The sequence below is a fragment of the Trachypithecus francoisi genome, unplaced genomic scaffold (genome assembly GCF_009764315.1).
Source record: "Trachypithecus francoisi isolate TF-2019V2 unplaced genomic scaffold, Tfra_2.0 Contig00390, whole genome shotgun sequence".
Classification (NCBI taxonomy): Eukaryota; Metazoa; Chordata; class Mammalia; order Primates; family Cercopithecidae; genus Trachypithecus; species Trachypithecus francoisi.
Genome location: NW_022680611.1, coordinates 72,427 through 90,533, shown reverse-complemented (window position 1 = coordinate 90,533; position 18,107 = coordinate 72,427). Strand labels below are relative to the sequence as shown.

The window sequence follows — 18,107 nt, the reverse complement described above, 5'->3', positions numbered from 1 at the left end:
CATGTATCTGCAGCCCAGCAAATGTATATTGGGAGCCTCAGACATGTGACCAGGGCCTTGTGGGCCAGAGGCAGACAGGAGACGATGTTGTCTTTTTTTTCTTTTCTTTTTCTTTTTTTTTGAGACAGAGTCTCCCTCTGTCACCCAGGCGGGAGTGCAGTGGTGCGATCTCGGCTCACTGCAACCTCTGCCTCCCGAGTTGAAGAGATTCTCCTATACTTACCTGGCAGGGGAGATACTATGATCACGAAGGTGGTTTTCCCAGGGTGAGGCTTATCCATTGCACTTCGGATGTGCTGACCCCTGCGATTTCCCCAAATGTGGGAAACTTGACTGCATAATTTGTGGTAGTGGGGGAATGCGTTCGTACTTTCCCCTGAGAAGAAAAAAAAAAAGAGACAGAGATTCTTCTGCCTCAGCCTCCTGAGTAGCTGGAATTACAAGCATCCACCACCATGCCTGGCTAATTTTTGTATTTTTAGTAGAGACGGAGTTTCATCATGTTTGCCAGGCTGGTCTCCAACTCCTGACCTCAAGTGATCCACCTGCCTCACTCTCCCAAAGTGCTGGGATTACGGGTGTGAGTCACCGCGCCCGGCCAGTGCTGTTGTCTTTTGAGAGCCCCCTTTTCTCTCACCTGATCTCCCTGCCCCCCATTTTCCCCTTTAGTCCCCTTTCCAGATGCTACTGAGTAGCTGCAGCATTGGTCTAGAAATGCCAACCAGGTTGGGATCCTTGCTGGGAGAGCCCTTCCTTCCCTGGTTTTGAAACTCAGAGCCTTCTGGTGTGCACACCTGCAGGGTCCAGGCCAGGCCTGTGCTTCTTGCTTCTCTCTGTCTCTGCCTGAGACTGGAATTCTGGCTCTGTCCTCAACTAGCTTGAAGGGGACCCCCAGTAATGACCCCTCCTGGATTTCATACCCTTGTGTAACCTTGTTTCACGTTGTAAAACATTTTATTTAAATTTTTTGTTGTTGTTAGAGACAGGGTCTCACTTTGTTGCCCAGGCTGTTCTCAAACACCTGGCCTCAAGCAGTGCTCCTGCCTCAGCCTCCCAAAACACACCCGATCTCTTTCTATCAGGATTGGTGTGTGTGACCAGCAGATGTGTTGGAAGTGATGGTGTTTCACTTCTGAGGTTAGGTCATTAAAGACATGGCGGCTTTGATCTTGCGTGTGTTCTCTTTCTCTTGGGCCACTCACTCTGGGAAAAGCCAGCTGTCGGGGCTTGAAAACACACACCCCTTTGAAGATGCCCATGTGGTGAGGACTGAGGCCTCCAGCCCACAGCTGTGGGAATGTGGGAATGAACCTTTTAGGAAGTGCATCTTTCGGCCCTGCTCTAGCCTTTAGATGACTCAGCCCTGGCTGCATCTTGATGGCAACTTCACGAGAGCCTGAGGCAGACCACCCAGCCCAGCCTCTCCTGGATTCCAGACCCACAGGAATCATGAGTTAGATGTTTTTGTTGTTTTACACATCTAAGTTTTGGGGCAATTTATTACACAGTAGTAGATAACTAATACACCAGCTGTAGGGATTTGGGCATGTTCCTTAGCCTCTGCACCCCCATTTCCTCCCTTGTGCCATGAGAGTTGTAGAGGTGAGTGAGGAATGCGTAGACGCAGCACAGGGCCACACACATGAGGCAGCTTTCCAGCCCCTCCCAGGATGGTCCTGGTCATCTTCTGGCTCTTCCCTGGATGGACCGTGACCTCACAACGTCAGGCCAACTTACTACATTCTTGGCCTGAGGTCATCCATTGGCCATGGACAGAGGTTCTGGGCAGGAAAGGGTGAGATAAAGAGAAGGGTCAGTCTCCTTCCTCCAGTCTGGGTCAGGAGAACCGTGCTGGGCCAGATGAGACATCCACTGTCTGTGCGGTGTCCTGGGATGGGCAGCTGGACCTGACTCAAGGGGACATTTGTCTCTGTCTCCAGAAGGCAGAAGTGCTTCCTGGTCTCCTTGCCTTGGGCTTGGCCAAGCATTCTGGCTGCCATTGGGGCCCCCAGGACAACTGAGAACTGTCCTTTCTCCACCTTCAGCTGCCCCTCTCCTCTGCCCCCTGGTGCCTGCTCAGATGCTTTCTTCACGGAACAGCATCCTCCCGACCCCTGGCCCCTGCCGCTGAGGCTCCTCACCCTGGGCTCCGTGTTCTAGAGTTCACCATGTACTAGTTCTTCAAGCTGTTTATCCTTCACTGCTTCCCTTTTCTCTGTGCATTACTCAAGAACTACATGGCCATGTGTCAGTATAAAAAAAATAAAGTTGACTGGGCGTGGTGACTCACGCCTGTAATCCCAGCACTTGGGAGGCTGAGACAGGCAGATCGCTAGAGTTCCAGACCAGCCGGGTCAACATGGTGAAACCCAGTATCTACAAAATATACAAACATTTGCCCGTGCATGGTGGCAGATGCCTGTATTCCAGCTACTTGGGAGGCTGAGGCAGGAAAATCGCTTCAACCCGGGAGGCGGAGGTTGCAGAGAGCACAGATGGAGCCATGCACTCCAGCCTGGGAACAGAGCAAGACACCTATCTCAAAAAAAAAAAAAAAAAAACACACACACAAAAACCCAAATCAAACCCAAACACAAACCCAAACAAAAAAACTATCATCAATATTAACAATTACAAAGCGCCTGGCTAATTTTATATTTTTAGCAGAGATGGGGTTTCTCCATGTTGGACAGGCTGGTCTGGAATTCCTGACCTCAGTGATCCGCCCGCCTCGGCCTCCCAAAGTGAGCCACCGCGCACGGCCATGAATATGACTTTGTAGCCCAGATTTCCTTCCGTGAACGCTTGTTAGTTGTGAAACTAGCAAAGTTGCACCTCCGAGTTTACACAGAGCCAGCTCCGGAATCCGAGTTCCGGGTTCGAGCACAGCTCCGCCGCTACGCTACTCGGGCGTGACCTTGGTCGGAGCCCGGTCCCCTCTGAGCCTCAGTTTCCCGGTCTGGGAGCCCGGAATGACAGCTCGCTCCCTGCCCCGCCCAGCCCCGCCCCGCAAGCCCTGGCATTGGTTGGTGCGAGGTCCCCCCCCAGGCGGGGCCGGGCTCTCCCGCCTGCTAGGCCCCAACCCGGAAATGCAGCTGGGGCGGAGGCGGGGCCCACTCAGGCCGCGGCGGAGCGACGCTGGGTGCGGCCAATGGCGCGGGCGGGGGGGCGGCGGCTGCGCGCGACGGCGTCCTGCCGGCGTCGCGCGGGGGGGCGGCGGCGGCGGGCGGGGGCGGCGCGGCGGGCGGCGGGCGGCGGGCGGCGGGCGGCGGGCGGCGGGGCGGGCGCAGGATGAGGGCAGCCATTGCTGGGGCTCCGCTTCGGGGAGGAGGACGCTGAGGAGGCGCCGAGACGCGCAGCGCTGCGGGGGAGGCGCCCGCGCCAACGCGGGGCCCATGGCCAGGACCACCAGCCAGCTGGTGAGCGCGCGGCGGCGGCCTGGGCGCGCCGGCTTGTTACCCTGCCGGGTGCGGCGGTCGCCTGGGTCCGGCGAGGCGGGGCGGCCCGAGGTCTCCAGGGTCGGGTGCCCCCTCACCTGTAGCCGGGCGGGGGATGGCGGGCGCCGGCCGTGGGCGCTGCTCGACTGCGGCGGGGAGTCCGGGCCTGGGTTGCGGCAGGCGCCGGCCTGGCCGGGGGCGCTGACAGACGCGCGGAGGGCGGGGGAGGCCGGGAGGTGTCACCCGGCCCAGCGGGGTGGAAGTGCCTGGAAAGTTTGTTTTCGGCTCGGCGCAGCCTGGAGTCGAGCCTCAGGGTTACCTTTCGGTTCTATCTGTAGAGGAACCGCCCTGGGCTTCTACCTGGAACGGGGTCCCTGACGTCTCCGCCTGCGAGAGAAGCAGAAGGTGCAAGTTCTTGCTTAAAGCACCTGATGCGCCTGGGCCCCCGTTTCCAGATTCTCGATGATAGTGGTCGGGTAAACTCCTTTCATGGCCTGGCCAAGGGGCATTTGGGTGCTTTTCCTGCCCGTGGCTGTGCTCAGCAGCGTTGTGGGAAGCCCCGGGAGGCCGAATGTGCAGGATCATCGAGGGGAAAGTGAGCTTGACAGGTAGGAGGGATTTTACGGGAAGGACGGAAACAAACCACTTGTTGGTGAAATGTTTTGCTAAAAGTGGCGCTGGTGTTTCTATATTTTCTTTCTGTCGCTAAAAGTATCCTCGTGTTTTTATGTTTTCCATATGCTAAGTTCTACAGTCTGGGGACGATGGTTTAAGAATTTATGCCTTGTATGCGATGCGCAGTGGGTGATGGAAGAACGTCTACATAGCTTTAAAATTTGATTTAAAAGGCGAATATTTTAAATGAAGGAAAACAAGAAAGTAATTGATCCCTTATCGGATGCGGCCTTTTTTTTTTTTTTTTTTTTTTTTTAAGATAGAGTCTCGCTCCCCGCGCGCCGGATGGAGTGGAGTGCAGTGATTCCATCCTGGCTCACTGCAACCTCCACCTCCGGCTTCAAGTGATTCTTCTGCTGCTGCCTCCCTAGTAACTGGGATTACAGGCGTGTGCACCATGCCCGACCAATTTTTGTATTTTTAATAGAGATGGTGTTTCGCCATGTGGCCAGACTGGTCTCGAACTTCTGACCTCAGGTGATCCGCCCGGCTCGTCCTCCCAAAGTGCTAGGATACAGGCATGAGCCACCGCGCCGGGCAGATGTGGCTTTTTTGAGGCGTTCTTGATCTTTTTTTACGTGTGTATGGGGCGTCATGAGTCTGTTTGAGAACCTGAGGAAAGGTTGGGCCCTCTTCTGAGAAAAATGCAGTGCACACTGATTTTGTAACTACGTCAGGAGGCTCTTGAACTTTCTGCGGCTCACTTGTGGACTTTGTAGAGATGCGTGATAATCCAAAGTGTTAAGGAAGAATATTCAGTTGAGAAAAATGTCGAAAGGTTGAAAGGGATGCCTTTCGCTATTTTGACTTGTGTGGCTGCACCCCAGAGTGCCCGGGGTAACATAAAAACATGAATTAGGCGGCTTGCTGACGCTCAGCGGAGGCTGGGGCGAGGGTTATGTCAAAGTCTGTGAGGTTAACCTGCACCCAGTAACAGTCATGGCGAAGTTTGAGGTAACTCCCACCCGGTAACGCTGTTGCAATGGAAGGCATATATTTGATGTCATTCAGGGAAGAGGAAAGAGCAAGTTTTCTCACGGCCTTGGCAGTTCCACATGATGGACATTTAGTATCTACAGTTTTCTTCGCATAAGGCAGCTTTTTTGCACAAAAACATTGGAATCCAGTGAGCAAGAATGATAGCATACAGGATAGATTTCCACATGAGGAAGTGTCAGGAACGAGGCTTTTGCATCTCTCAGCTGGATTTCCACATCTGTACATACGTGAGAACATGCCGTGTTTCCTGTCCGTAATGGTGGAGGCAGCCCTAATGTTGTATTTTCACCTGAGGACGGAGAGACCTTCAGGATTCAGGTGGGTTTGCATCTGGACTTTAGGGTGGCCCTGTAGGCCCTGTGTGAGAAGCCCCTTCCCAGTGAACTTTCCCATGTGTGTACCCGTGGACAGCCAACAGAGGGAGCAGTGCGAGCGTGAAGGCAGACAGTGGCCTGGCCCAGGCTGATGCTAAGTGGGCCAGAGGCAGTGAGTACCATTTCTTGAGCTGACTACTTAAGACAGGCGCTTCCCTAGGTACTTTCACAGCTCATTGCAAGGTAGGCGTTGTTCCCATTTTGCAGGTGCAGAAGCTGAGCTGCAGAGACGTTAAGTACCTGCCTCGTAAGTGGTAGAAACTCCAGTGTTACCCTGCCCCTCATGTTCGGAGCCCCCGAGGGAGGGTCTGCCGGGCAGCTCAGCCCAGCACTCTGTGTAAGGAAGTCTTCAGTGCCACTGTCCAGGATGTCTTCCCGGGGGTTGGGCCTGAACGTCGTGACCATGCCGTGCTGGAGGCAGGAGGGGTGTCTTCATGTGGAGGAACTGTACATATTTCTTTGGCAGATGGCTGAGCTCTGTGACCCCGGGGCCTGTTTCAGCCTCCTGCTGTCAGAAAGCAGCTGTGTGGAAAGAGGCTGTGATTCGGCCTTGTTTGAGGGCCGATACTCTGAATGGGTGAGGCTTGGAATCCTCCCTTCGGAACAAAGAAACATGTAATGATTCTGCTGAAGGTAGAATTGGGGGACTAGGCAGAGTGGGCTCCTGCCCTCCCTAGGGTGGTTCTGTCTTTTGCAAAGGTGGCTGCATCCTTAGGGGAAGGTGAGGGGAGAAGCAGAGAGCATGGAGAGCAGTGGCTTTCGATTTTCTCCCTCCTTTTGGGGAGTTTCTCCTTATGTGGCTGGTCTGGTGCATAGTGTGATGTATTCCTGTCCCCAGCGATGCCCCGACAGCCATTGCAAGCTGAGTCCAGAGTTGGCAAGGTGAGGTCCCAGTAGTAAGAGGGAAGTGGTTTGTTCGGCTCTTCTGAGATATGTTTTATGAGAAAGATCCAGCAGCAGCCTGCAGAGATGTGGGGCCTGAAAAGAGGCCTTGGGCAGGTCTTCTCAGCAGGTCTTGGCCCTCTAGACTGTGTTCAGCACAGTTTTCGGGAGGAACAGGGAGCGTTACCTTTTCTTTCTTTTTTTTTTTTTTTGAGGTGGAATCTCACTCTGTTGCCCAGGCTGGAGTGCAGTGGTGCGATCTCCGCTCACTGCAAGTTCTGCCTCCTGGGTTCACGCCATTCTCCTGCCTCAGCCTCCCAAGTAGCTGAGACTACAGGTGCCCACCACCTCACCTGGCTAATTTTTTGTGTATTCAGTAGAGACGGGGTTTCCCCGTGTTAGCCAGGATGGTCTCGATCTCCTGACCTCGTGATCCGCCCACCTTGGCCTCCCTAAGTGCTGGGATTACAAGTGTGAGCCACCGTGCCCAGCCTAGTGTGCTGGAGTGCAGTGGCACGTCCACGGCTCACTGCAAGCTCCGCCTCTTGGGTTCATGCCATTCTCCTGCCTCAGCCTCCCAAGTAGCTGGGACTACAGGCACCCACCACGCCTGGTGAATTTTTTGTATTTTTAGTAGAGATGGGGTTTCACTGTGTTAGCGAGGATGGTCTCGATCTCCTGACCTCGTGATCCGCCCACCTTGGCATCCCAAAGTGCAGGGATTACAGGCGTGAGCCACCGCGCCAGGCAGTGGTCCCTTTTCAGTCTATGCACTCTTCCCCGGAGCCGCCTGACCCAGGGTTTAGATGCTTCAGGGCAAGTGATTGACAGCGATGGGAGATGGAGTCCAGCAAGCAGATGATGAACTGGGAAGCGCTGCAGAAATGAGGGGGCGAGCATGGCCAGTCCCTTCTGAGAGGATGTGTTTGGAAGAGAGTGGGCACTGGCGTGGTACTTTTCCCCTCTGAAGAGGCATCTTCTGTGGAGATGGACAGGATGCCACATGGTGCAGCAGTTCTGTGGGGGGCAGGTTGTGGCTGTAGAGAAGCACTGGGTGCAGAAACAGTCCCCCGAGCAGGTGGGAGGACTAGGGTGCTGTGTGCTGCTCCACGCCTGCCGTGCGGTGACAGGTGGCCACCGGGCTGCCCAGCACAGTTGTTTAGAAAGCAGGTTCAAAGGGCAGTGTGCTGGGAGGAAGTGCTGGTGTGGAAACTGCAAGTTTTGGACATGTATTGCTCAGTCTTTTCAGCCGTGCCTTCTTCTATAACAGAATTGCATTATTCACTTGCTCAGTGTGACATCATGTTCTTTAAAAGATTATTTGAAAATTGAGAACAGGTTGTATGTTCCGTCTCTAGCTGTTAGATCACACGCAGGGCACATTTTCTCAAAGAGGAACGAGGCATGGGTTCTGTGTGTTCTCTTGTCTCTCAGCGAGGAGAAATGTTTGGGTTCATGATGCTTGTTGGGGGGTCTCTTTTCTGTACCTGATATTGGTTGCACAAAGTCTGTTTCCATTCTCTTAGTCTAGAAAATTTTCCTGATATTTCAACTGGAATTTTTGCTCCAACAAATTCCAGGTCATTTAGAATGTGTTAAGGTTGAGTTTCTGGGCTACACATCTTTTATGAGAGCACCTGATTCTGGTTTCTGTTTGTTTGTTTATTTATTTATTTCTTTGAGACAGAGTGTTGTTCTGTCACGCAGGCTGGAGTACAATGGCATGATTTTGGCTCACTGTGAACTCTGCGTCGTGAGTTCAAGTGATTCTTGTGCTTCAGCCTCCAAGTAGCTGGAATTACAGGTGTGCACCACGTATATTATTTATTTAATTTATTTATTGAGATGGGTCTTGCTATGTTGCCCAGGCTACTCAAACTTCTGGGCTAGGCTGGGCGCGGTGGCTCAAGCCTGTAATCCCAGCACTTTGGGAGGCCGAGATGGGCGGATCACGAGGTCAGGAGATCGAGACCATCCTGGCTAATACGGTGAAACCCCGTCTCTACTAAAAAATACAAAAAACTAGCCGGGCGAGGTGGCGGGCGCCTGTAGTCCCAGCTACTCGGGAGGCTGAGGTGGGAGAATGGCGTAAACCCGGGAGGCGGAGCTTGCGGTGAGCTGAGATCCAGCCACTGCACTCCAGCCTGGGCGACAGAGCGAGACTTCGTCTCAAAAAAAAAACAAAAAACAAAAAACTTCTGGGCTCAAGGGATCCTCCCGCCTTGGCCTCCCAAAGTGCTAGGATTACAGGCGTGAGCCACCACACCCAGCCTGGGCCCACAGAATCGAGAACTGACAGTACTGTAGAACCTGTGTATGAAGAAGATGGACAAGCCTGACATTAGCAGCTCACCGTTGAGCACATGGCTCCCTGCAGAATAAACAAGTGTGTGGTTTCTATCTGATGAAGGTGGGCATGTAGTTCCTGGACAGTTCAGTGACTTCCTTCATTCCACAGACAAGATCAGATGCCCCCTCTATCAGCCACCGTGCTGCGGACCGGCCCAGTCTGTTTTCAGATCAGCTTGTACACACAGGGATTAGAAATATTTAAATATGAGGTTTGAAGGTATGTCTGGAGACCCAGGATGTTAGTTCTGGAGGTCCCTGTCTCCCACGTGTTTGTGGAGCTGGTGAGCTGAGGAGAGGCTGTGTTGTCTCAGCGGGATGCCAGTCAGGATTCTTCTGGCTACCCCATTCTTTTTTTTTTTTTTTTTTTTTTTTTTTTGAGACGGAGTCTCGCGCTGTCACCCAGGCTGGAGTGCTGTGGCCGGATCTCAGCTCACTGCAAGCTCCGCCTCCCGGGTTCACGCCATTCTCCTGCCTCAGCCTCCCGAGTAGCTGGGACTACAGGCGCCGCCACCTCGCCCGGCTAGTTTTTTGTAGTTTTTAGTAGAGACGGGGTTTCACCGTGTTAGTCAGGATGGTCTCGATCTCCTGACCTCGTGATCCGCCCGTCTCGGCCTCCCAAAGTGCTGGGATTACAGGCTTGAGCCACCGCGCCCGGCCTAAAGTCCCATTCTTTAACTTGTTTTTTCCCTTTTGGAATTAATTTGACTGCAGTAGGAAGGGGTTGTAGCTCAAAGTGACCGCTGTGCATTGAGTGCTGTCAGAAAAGGCTGATGAGATTTGCAGGGAAGCCTCGAAGCCTCACTGAAATGCTCCTGGTGTGCGTTAACCTTTGCAGTGAAACATGTGGGAAAGGGGCCCGCACTCACTTTTCAGCTCTCTCTCGGTGATTCCAAGAGCCCCAGGGCTGGGAGCAGGGACAGGACCTTGCTCCTGAGTCTTAGGTGTGGTGTCTGTCGCCCCTTGCTGCATTGGTGGGGCCGTCAGTGCTGCGGCCTCAGTTGCAGGGCGACCAGGGCTGCTCCGTGAAGGAGGCGCTCGCTCTGTGGAGCTGCAGGACGCTGTGTTCTCATTCTGGCCATTGCTGCTGTCCTTCCTGCCTCCCCTTTTCTGGTGAGGGAGGGCTCCAAGGACTTGCTGGCTGGTCCCCAGGTGCCAGCACTCCTGCACCTCCCCCTCCTCTCCTGACCTGTCACTTTGTTCCTCCTCCATGAGGGGCACAGGCTCGGGTGCCCTGTTGTGGCCTCTCTTTCCAGTCTGTGCGACCCAGGAGGGTCCAGGATGTTCCCTGCTGCCCTGTTCTCAGCCGTTCTTGTCGTCTTCAGGCTTTTCCTCCTTGCCTGGAGAAATTTCCCTACATGGAAACTCTTGTGACTGTACAGTCTTTTCTGACCGATCTGCTGGGTTGTTTGTTTGTTTTGTTTTTTTCTGGGGGGGACAGAGTCTTGCTCTGTCACCCAGGCTGGAGAGCATTGCAGTGAAAATGGCAATACCTAGCATTTGTAGAACTCGAATAGCTAGAACTCAGTACAGGTGGGAACGTAAGCGCCTGTTGTTGCTGAGGTGGGGCGGCAGTCAGTTGCCAGTGTGTGTTTAAACACAGGCTGATTCAACAGTTGAGCTTCTGGGAATTGAAGCTCAGAAAATAATTAAGGTGTACGCAACGATTTTGCTACTAGAATATTTGTCACAGCTTTGAAATAGGGGAGAATTGGAAATCTCTTGAATTTCCCTCAGGCAGAGATAGTTTGAAACATTGTGGTAAGTCTGTGTCATCCCTCAGGATCTGTGGGAAATTGGTCCCAGGACCTCTCTCAGATACCAGAATCGGAGGATGCTGAAGCCCCTGCTCTGAAGTGGTGTAGTGTTTGCATATAACCTGTGCACACCCTCCTGTGTACTCTGTTATCACTAGATTACATATAATGCCTAATGGAATGTAAATGCTATGCAAATAGTTGCTTTACTGTGTGTGTGTGTGTGTGTGTGTATATATATATATATATTTTTTTTTTTTTTGAGATGGAGTCTTGGTCTATCACCCAGGCTGGAGTGCAGTGGCACAATCTCGGCTCACTGCAACCTCCGTCTCCCAGGTTGAAGCAGTTCTCCTACCTCAGCATCCTGAGTAACTGGGATTAGAGGCACATGCCACCACACCCGGCTAATTTTTTACTTGTTTGTTTGTTTTTTGTATTTTTAGTAGAGACCAGATTTCGTCATGTTGACCAGGCTGGTCTCAAACTCCTGACCTCAGGTGATTCGCCCACCTCGGCCTCCCAAAGTGCTCAGATTACAGGCGTGAGCCACCGCGCCCGGCCTGCTTTACTGTTTTCTTTAGGGAATAATGATAAGAAAAAAAGTCTGTGCATATTCAGTACAGATGCAATGTATTGTTTTCCTAATATTTTCTATCCACTGTTGGTTGAAACCATGCATGTGGAGTCACCCTATGGATGGGGAGGGCCGACTGTACTTTCCTGACAGGTGGTTACAGTGTTTCTACCTGAAAAGACCTGGTTGCAAAGCAGCATGCCCAGTGTAACTTTCCTCAGGCCCGGGGAAAAGCCTGGAGGGAGGTTCCTGCAGAAACACTGGCAGTGGTTCCCTGGGCCAGTGGGATGAGGACCAGGCATTGAGCTAGCAGTAGGGAAACAGTGGTGAATAAGGTGGGCCTCGCTGTGTCTCCTGGAGCTTACTGGACTGAGGATGAACCTTTCTCCACTAAGTTTTATTCTGAAAAATTTCAAAACTAAGGAAGAGTTGAAAGCATAGTACAATGACTATCCCTAGCCCTTTCACCTTTATTCTACCAGTTGTTAACCTTTTCCATATTTGCTTGTATATGTTACCCCCTCACCTCCCAAAATTTTTTTCTATTGTTTTTGTTATTTGAAAGTAAGTCACACACGGTAGCGTTTCACCCCAGAATCCTTCTGCAGGTGCCTTCTGAGCTCAAAAGCTTTATCCTGTACAGCCTCTTCATCATCACATTCAAGATAGCATTAACATTGCATGTTTTGTTTTTTTTTTTTTTTCTTTTTTTTTGGTGGGGGATGGAATCTCATGCTGTTGCCCAGAATGGAGTGCAGTAGTGTGATCTTGGCTCACTGCAACCTCTGCCTCCTGGGTTCAAGTGATTCTCCTGCCTCAGCCTCCCAAGTAGCTGGGCCTTACAGGTGCGTACCACCACTTCTAGCTAATTTTTGTATTTTTAGTAGAGATGGGGTTTTATGATAACATGGCATTTTTTAATGCAAAGGTGACATGCAGCCTTCCTCAGTGGTCCCCAGTCCTCCTCAAAGCTCTTTTTTCTTCTTTTTGTTTTTTTTTCTAAGAGACTGGGTTTTGCTCTGTTGCCCAAACTAGAATGCAGTGGCGTGATCGTAGCTCACTGCTGCCTTGAACTCCCTTGGGCTGAAGCCATCCTCCAGCCTTAGCCTCCTGAATAGCTGGGAGTATAGGCCTGTGCCGCCACACCTGGCTAATTTTTTTTTTTTTTTTTTTTTGAGATGGAGTCTTGCTCTGTTGCCCAGGCTAGGGTGCAGTGGTGCGATGTCAGCTCCCTGCAACCTCCGCCTCCCGGGTTCAAGCAATTCTCATGCTTCAGCCTCCCGAGTAGCTGGGATTACAGGTGCCCGCCACCACGTGTGGCTAATTTTCATATTTTCATTAGGGACAGGGTTTCACCATCTTGGCCAGGATGGTCACAAACTCCTGACCTCATGATCCCCCTGCCTCGGCCTCCCAAAGTGCTGGGATTACAGGCTTAAGCCACCACGCCCAGCGCTGGCTAATTATAATGTTTAAAATTTTTTGCACAGATGGGGTCTTGCTGTGTTGTCCAGGCTAGTCTTGAACTGGGCTACAGTGATCCTCCCACCTGCTCCTTCCAAAGTGCTGGGAATACAGGCATGAGCTACAGCACCTGGCTGGCATTTCTTAAAATACGAGGCTAGTTGTCTCATATTTTATGTAAATACAGGATTCACAATCTGGATTTGTCTCATTGTTTCCTCATTAGATTAGATTCAGGCTATTTATGGCAAGATCCTGCTTAGGAGATGATGAACTAAAGGTAATTTTTTGTTTGTTTTTTTGAGATGCAGTCTCACTCTGTTACCTAGGCTGGAGTGCAGTGGCACAATCACGGCTCACTGCAACCTCTGCCACCTGGGTTGAAGTGCTTCTCCTGCCTCAGCCTCCCGAGTAGCTGTGATTACAAGCGCCTGCCAATGCACCCAGCTAATTTTTGTATTTTTAGTAGAGACGGAGTTTCACCATCTTGGTTAAACTGGTCTTGAGCTCCTGACATCGTGATCCACCCACCTCAGCCTCCCAACATGCTTTGAGACAGAGTCTCGCTGTGTCTCCCAGGCTGGAGTGCAGTGGCGCGATCTCAGCTCACTGCAATCTCCATCTCCTGGGTTCAAGCGATTCTCCAGCCTCAGCCTCACGAGTAGCTGGGATTACAGGCTCCTACCACCACGTCCGGCTCATTTTTGTATTTTTAGTAGAAACGGAGTTTCACCATGTTGGCCAGGTTGGTCTTGAACTCCTGACCTCAAGCCATCCACTTCGGCCTCCCAAAGTGCTGGGATTACAGGCGTGAACCACCATGCCCGGACTTCCTTAGTGGCCCTTCTGACCTTAAGCTGTTTTTCCCTCCTGACAGTGAGACTCTGCTCTTGTGGTCTCTTTCCTGATTGGGCAAGGTGCCAGGGGGCTTTTTCTAGGCCTTGACTTTGCTCTTGTTTCTAAGGTATCCTGTGGTGGTAAAAGGGACGTGTGCTCTGTGGGTAGGTGCAGCCACCTGTAGAGCTGAAACTACATCCCCAGGATGGTTGTGTGGCTGGTGGTCCTTGGGGAGCCCAGCAGTCAGGATCCGAGCAGCCCACCTGTCTTGGGGTTCCCGCTGTGCACCTAGGCCCAGGCCCAGGGCTCAGCTGACTGGCACGCAGCACTGCTTGGACTTTCCCTGTGGGAAGGGATAGGAATAGACCAATCTTTGGAAGAATGGTGTGCTGGCTTTGCTGAGCCCTGTTCTTCGGAAAGTTTGATCTGGAGAGCTGCAGCAGCCAGACCCTGGGGAGGCAGGTTAGTGAGCAGGCTCCTGACTTACGAGCTAAGAAGCCTGATGGCTGCTCATTTCCCCCAGTGTCGACATCACTGGGGGTCCTTCCTGAGGGTGAGTGCTGGGTTCGTCTGCGTTTCTCTCTCCCAGTTGGGCTGGACTCTGGACGTGAGGCTGAGGGAGTGCATGGCTCCTTCAGAGCGTGGGCTCGGACGCTCAGATGCTCGAGTGCTTCCGGCTGCTTTTCCGTTGGTAACTCACGTGTTCTTCCTGCAGGCTGGCATTTTTCTTTCATGGGTTTTTTCCATTGGTCAGAATTATAGTCTTCTGATTGTATGTACATAGCTGGTTATTATCAGATACATAGTTTAAAAATGTGCATCTAAATATAGATTTTATTGGTGAATGCATTGTGTTCTCATTCCATAAAAAGTCTTAAGCACAAAATTATGCTTAAAAAAAAAAAATCTTAGCACTGAGTGTGGTGGCTCACGCCTGTAATCCGAGCACTTTGGGAGGCTGAGGCAGGTGGAGCACCAGAAATCAGGAGTTCGAAACCAGCCTCTCCAACATGCTGAAACCCTGTCTGTATAAAAAATACAAAAATTAACCGTGCGGTAATGGCACGTGCCTGTAATCCCAGTTACTCGGGAGGCTGAGGCACGAGAATTGCTTGAACCTGGGAGACGGAAGTTGCGGTGAGTGGAGATGGCACCACTGCACTCCAGCCTGGCCAACAGAGTAAGACTGTCTGAAAAAAAAAAAACAAAAAAAATTCTTAGCAGGCTCTCCTGTGCAGATGCTGCTGGTGCTGAGCTTTGTGTCTGGGGCAAAAAAGGTGAGGGCGGGCCCCGGTTGGTTTAGGAGAAGTGGTTATGAACAGAATGGGCCCCATGCTCCCAGCCTGAAGAATTCTTTCATGAAAAAGATTGCTTCTGCAGCTTGGAAGGGGATGGTCCAGCTGATGCTCCTGACCCTCTCTCAGCCCCAGGGGCAGAAGGGAAACAGTCAGCAGCATGGCCATTGCAGATGGTGCCCAAGGCGGAGAGTAGTTAGTGTCTGAGCAGGAGGGGGTGGCCGGCCTTTGTGGGGCTGCTTCAGAGAGCTGGGCAGAGTCTGGGCCCCAACGTGGACTAGCAGGGGAGGAGCTCTCCTGGCTGGGGTGGCCACTCAGGGAGGTCTGGGTTGCCTGAGCAGGGATCGGCCTCCTGTGGAGGAGGTTTGCCAGCGGGAGGTGCTCTTCGTGTGGGCCTGGAGGACCTCCAGGCGGCCTGCACTCGCCTAATACAGCTGGCTTCTGCTGGGAGGCTGGGTTTGCAGCCAAACTCTGAGACCTTTTGGACAAAACATGCTAAAGAAGTTGGTGGTGATAAGAAATTCATACTAAACTTGTTCTATTAGGGCTTTTTTCGCTTCAAGTGTATTATTTTCCTTCAGTAGCCCTCTATTTTTCAAATTAATGTTGAGCATCGTGTCAGAGTCAGGTTTTGAATGACACAGGATGTTTTCAGATCCTGTAAGTTTACTTGAAGCTATCAAAATAGCCTCCTAACAAAATTATTTAAAGCGTAAACTATTTTGGAATACTTTTAGATATGTAGAAAAATTACAGACAACACAGAATTTCCATAATATCCCTCAGCCAGCTTCCCCAATGCTATCACATTACCGTGATGCCTCTGTCAAAACTGAGGTGTTCACACTGGCACCACACTACTCACTGAGCGACGAACTTGTTTTGGATTTTATCAGTTTTCCCCCGATGTCCTTCCTGTCCCAGGACCACGCCCCTGGTGCCACACTGCATTGCATTGTCCTGTCTCCTTTGCGCCCCCTGGTATAGGATAGCTGCCGTCCTTCCTTGTTTGTCATCACCTTGGTACTTTTGAAGAGTCCTGGTCAGGTATTTTGCAGGATGTGCCTTCATTTGGGTTTGTTTGATGTCTTCTTGTGGTTGTACAGGTTGTGGGGTTTGGAAGATCCCACAGAGATGAGGTGTCTTTAGTGGGTCGTATTAGGGTACATGACATCCGCGTGACTCATTACTGGTGATGTTAAACAAAATTACTTACAAAAATTTAAAAAAATACATTATTTTTTGTTTTAGAGATGAGGTCTCGCTCTGTCATCCAGACTGGAGTGCAATGGTGGGATCATAGCTCACCGCGGTCTCCAACTCTTGGGCTCAAGCGACCCTCCCACCGCAGCCTCTTGAGCAGCTGGGACCACAGGTGCACGCCACTGTGTCTGGCAAAATTAGTTTTACTTTACTAAAAGGAGCACTTAGGCCTGCTCTGCTCTTTGCTACTTGCAGTTTTTGTGTTACAGATTGTAGGACACTTGTGGTGATTTAATTTTGGAAGGGACCTTCTTTCTCACCCAGTTGGATCTTTCCAGTTTCTAGATGAAGACACTTGGGACCTGGAGGCCTTCTGACTTTTGGGTCAGAGCTGGCATGGAGTCCAGGCACCTGCTCCTCTGACCACTTTCTGCAGGCATGGATGCTCCTGGGACACTGCAGGGACAGAGCCGTCCCTAGCAATGCAGATTGACGGGGCTGGTTTCCAGTTGGGTGGGGCCGCATCCCTCCCGGAGATGTGAGACAGGTTTGAGATGAGTTCGCTCGCCTTCTGTCTGCTGCCTCTTTCTTTTTTTTTTTTCTTTTTCTTTCTTTTTTTATTTTTTTTTTGAGACGGACTCTCGCTCTGTAGCCCAGGCTGGAGTGCAGTGGCGCAATCTCGGCTCACTGCAAGCTCTGCCTCCTGGGTTCAAGCGGTTCTCCTGCATCAGCCTCCTGAGTAACTGGGATTAAAGGCATGCACCACCACCCAGGCTAATTTTGTATTTTTAGTAGAGACAGGGTTTCTCCATGTTGGTCAGGCTGGCTCCAACTCCCGACCTCAGGTGATCCACCCGCCTCAGCCTCCCAAAGTGCTGGGATTACAGGAGTGAGCCACTGTGCCTGGCCTATGAGTAGCTTCTTTTTTATTTTTATTTTTTGAGATGGAGTCTCGCTCTGTTGCCCAGGCTGGAGTGCTGTGGCTTGATCTAGGCTTACTGCAAGCTCTGCCTCCTGGGTTCACGTGATTCTCCTGCCTCAGCCTCCCTAGTAGCTGGGACTATAGGCGCCCGCTACCATGCCTGGCTAATTTTTTTGTATTTTTAGTAGAGACGGGGTTTCACAGTGTTAGCCAGAATGGTCTCGGCCTCCAAAGTGCTGGGATTACAGGCGTGAGCCACTGCGCCTGGCTGGGGTAACTTCTTGATGAATATTTTAGTAATATAAATCTTAGTCTGAATTCTGTGTTGCCTAGATTCCATGTAGGGGAATGGGCAGGTCAGAAGGGCGTGGCCTGCGGTGTGGCGAGGTGCTAAGGATTAGGTGCTGCAGTTTTCCCCCAGCCCCTCCTGGTTCCCTGGTGAACCCACATCAGCCTCAGATGGGCAGACCCCCTACTCATGGCGGGGCTGGGAGTGTGGGCTCTGTAGTTGGATTCTGCTTGAGAATTGTGCGTGGCCTCACTGTGGAGTGTTTGACTGGACAAAAGCCTGCTGTATACTCAGTGTCCCCATCTGTAGAAAGGATGCTGATGGTATCCACCCCCAGAGTTGTTTTCAGGACGAACCACGATAATACATGTAAAATGCTCAGAAGACTGTGTGGCAAACAGCAAGCACTTAATAAAAAAATTTTTTTGGCCGGGCGCGGTGGCTCAAGCCTGTAATCCCAGCACTTTGGGAGGCCGAGACGGGCGGATCACGAGGTCAGGAGATCGAGACCATCCTGGCTAACACGGTGAAACCCCGTCTCTACTAAAAATACAAAAAAACTAGCCGGGTGTGGTGGCGGGCGCCTGTAGTCCCAGCTACTTGGGAGGCTGAGGCAGGAGAATGCGTAAACCCGGGAGCGGAGCTTGCAGTGAGCTGAGATCCGGCCACTGCACTCCAGTCCGGGCGACAAAGCGAGACTCCACCTCAAAAAAAAAAAAAAAAAAAAAAAAATTTTTTTTAGCAGCGAAAAATGACGTTTTATTTATTTTAAACAATAGCATTTAAAGTTATACCTGTAAGTGGCACACAGAAGATATATGGAGAGTTTAAAGAATGAAAATAAACTCACATGTGGCCACTACCCTACTTGAAAAACAGGATTTACCAGAAGGCTCGAGTGGCCCTTCAGATTGTAGTTTCTGGCCCCTCCCGTTCAGAGGTAACTCGCATCCTGGGGTTCATGTTGATCAGTGGTGTTTAAAGTACACCTGTAGGAAGTTCCAAAGTGGGGGAAGTGAAGGAAGCCTCCTTGCAGAGAAATCTTGT

General features: G+C 51.5%; 1 protein-coding gene and 1 non-coding gene across 2 annotated transcripts in view; both read left to right on the top strand.

Moving 5' to 3' along the window:
- Positions 1–215: 215 nt before the first annotated feature.
- On the top strand, positions 216–379 carry LOC117083804. Its single transcript, XR_004437222.1, has one exon. It is a non-coding gene; the product is annotated as a U1 spliceosomal RNA (small nuclear RNA).
- A 2,861-nt stretch (positions 380–3,240) lies between these two features.
- Positions 3,241–18,107, top strand: part of LOC117083793 (3-phosphoinositide-dependent protein kinase 1-like) — a 76,568-nt gene continuing 61,701 nt past the window's right edge. Inside the window, 1 exon segment of the mRNA XM_033211819.1 lies at positions 3,241–3,419. Within this exon segment, the coding sequence (XP_033067710.1) occupies positions 3,396–3,419 (24 nt within the window). The 5' untranslated portion in view covers positions 3,241–3,395.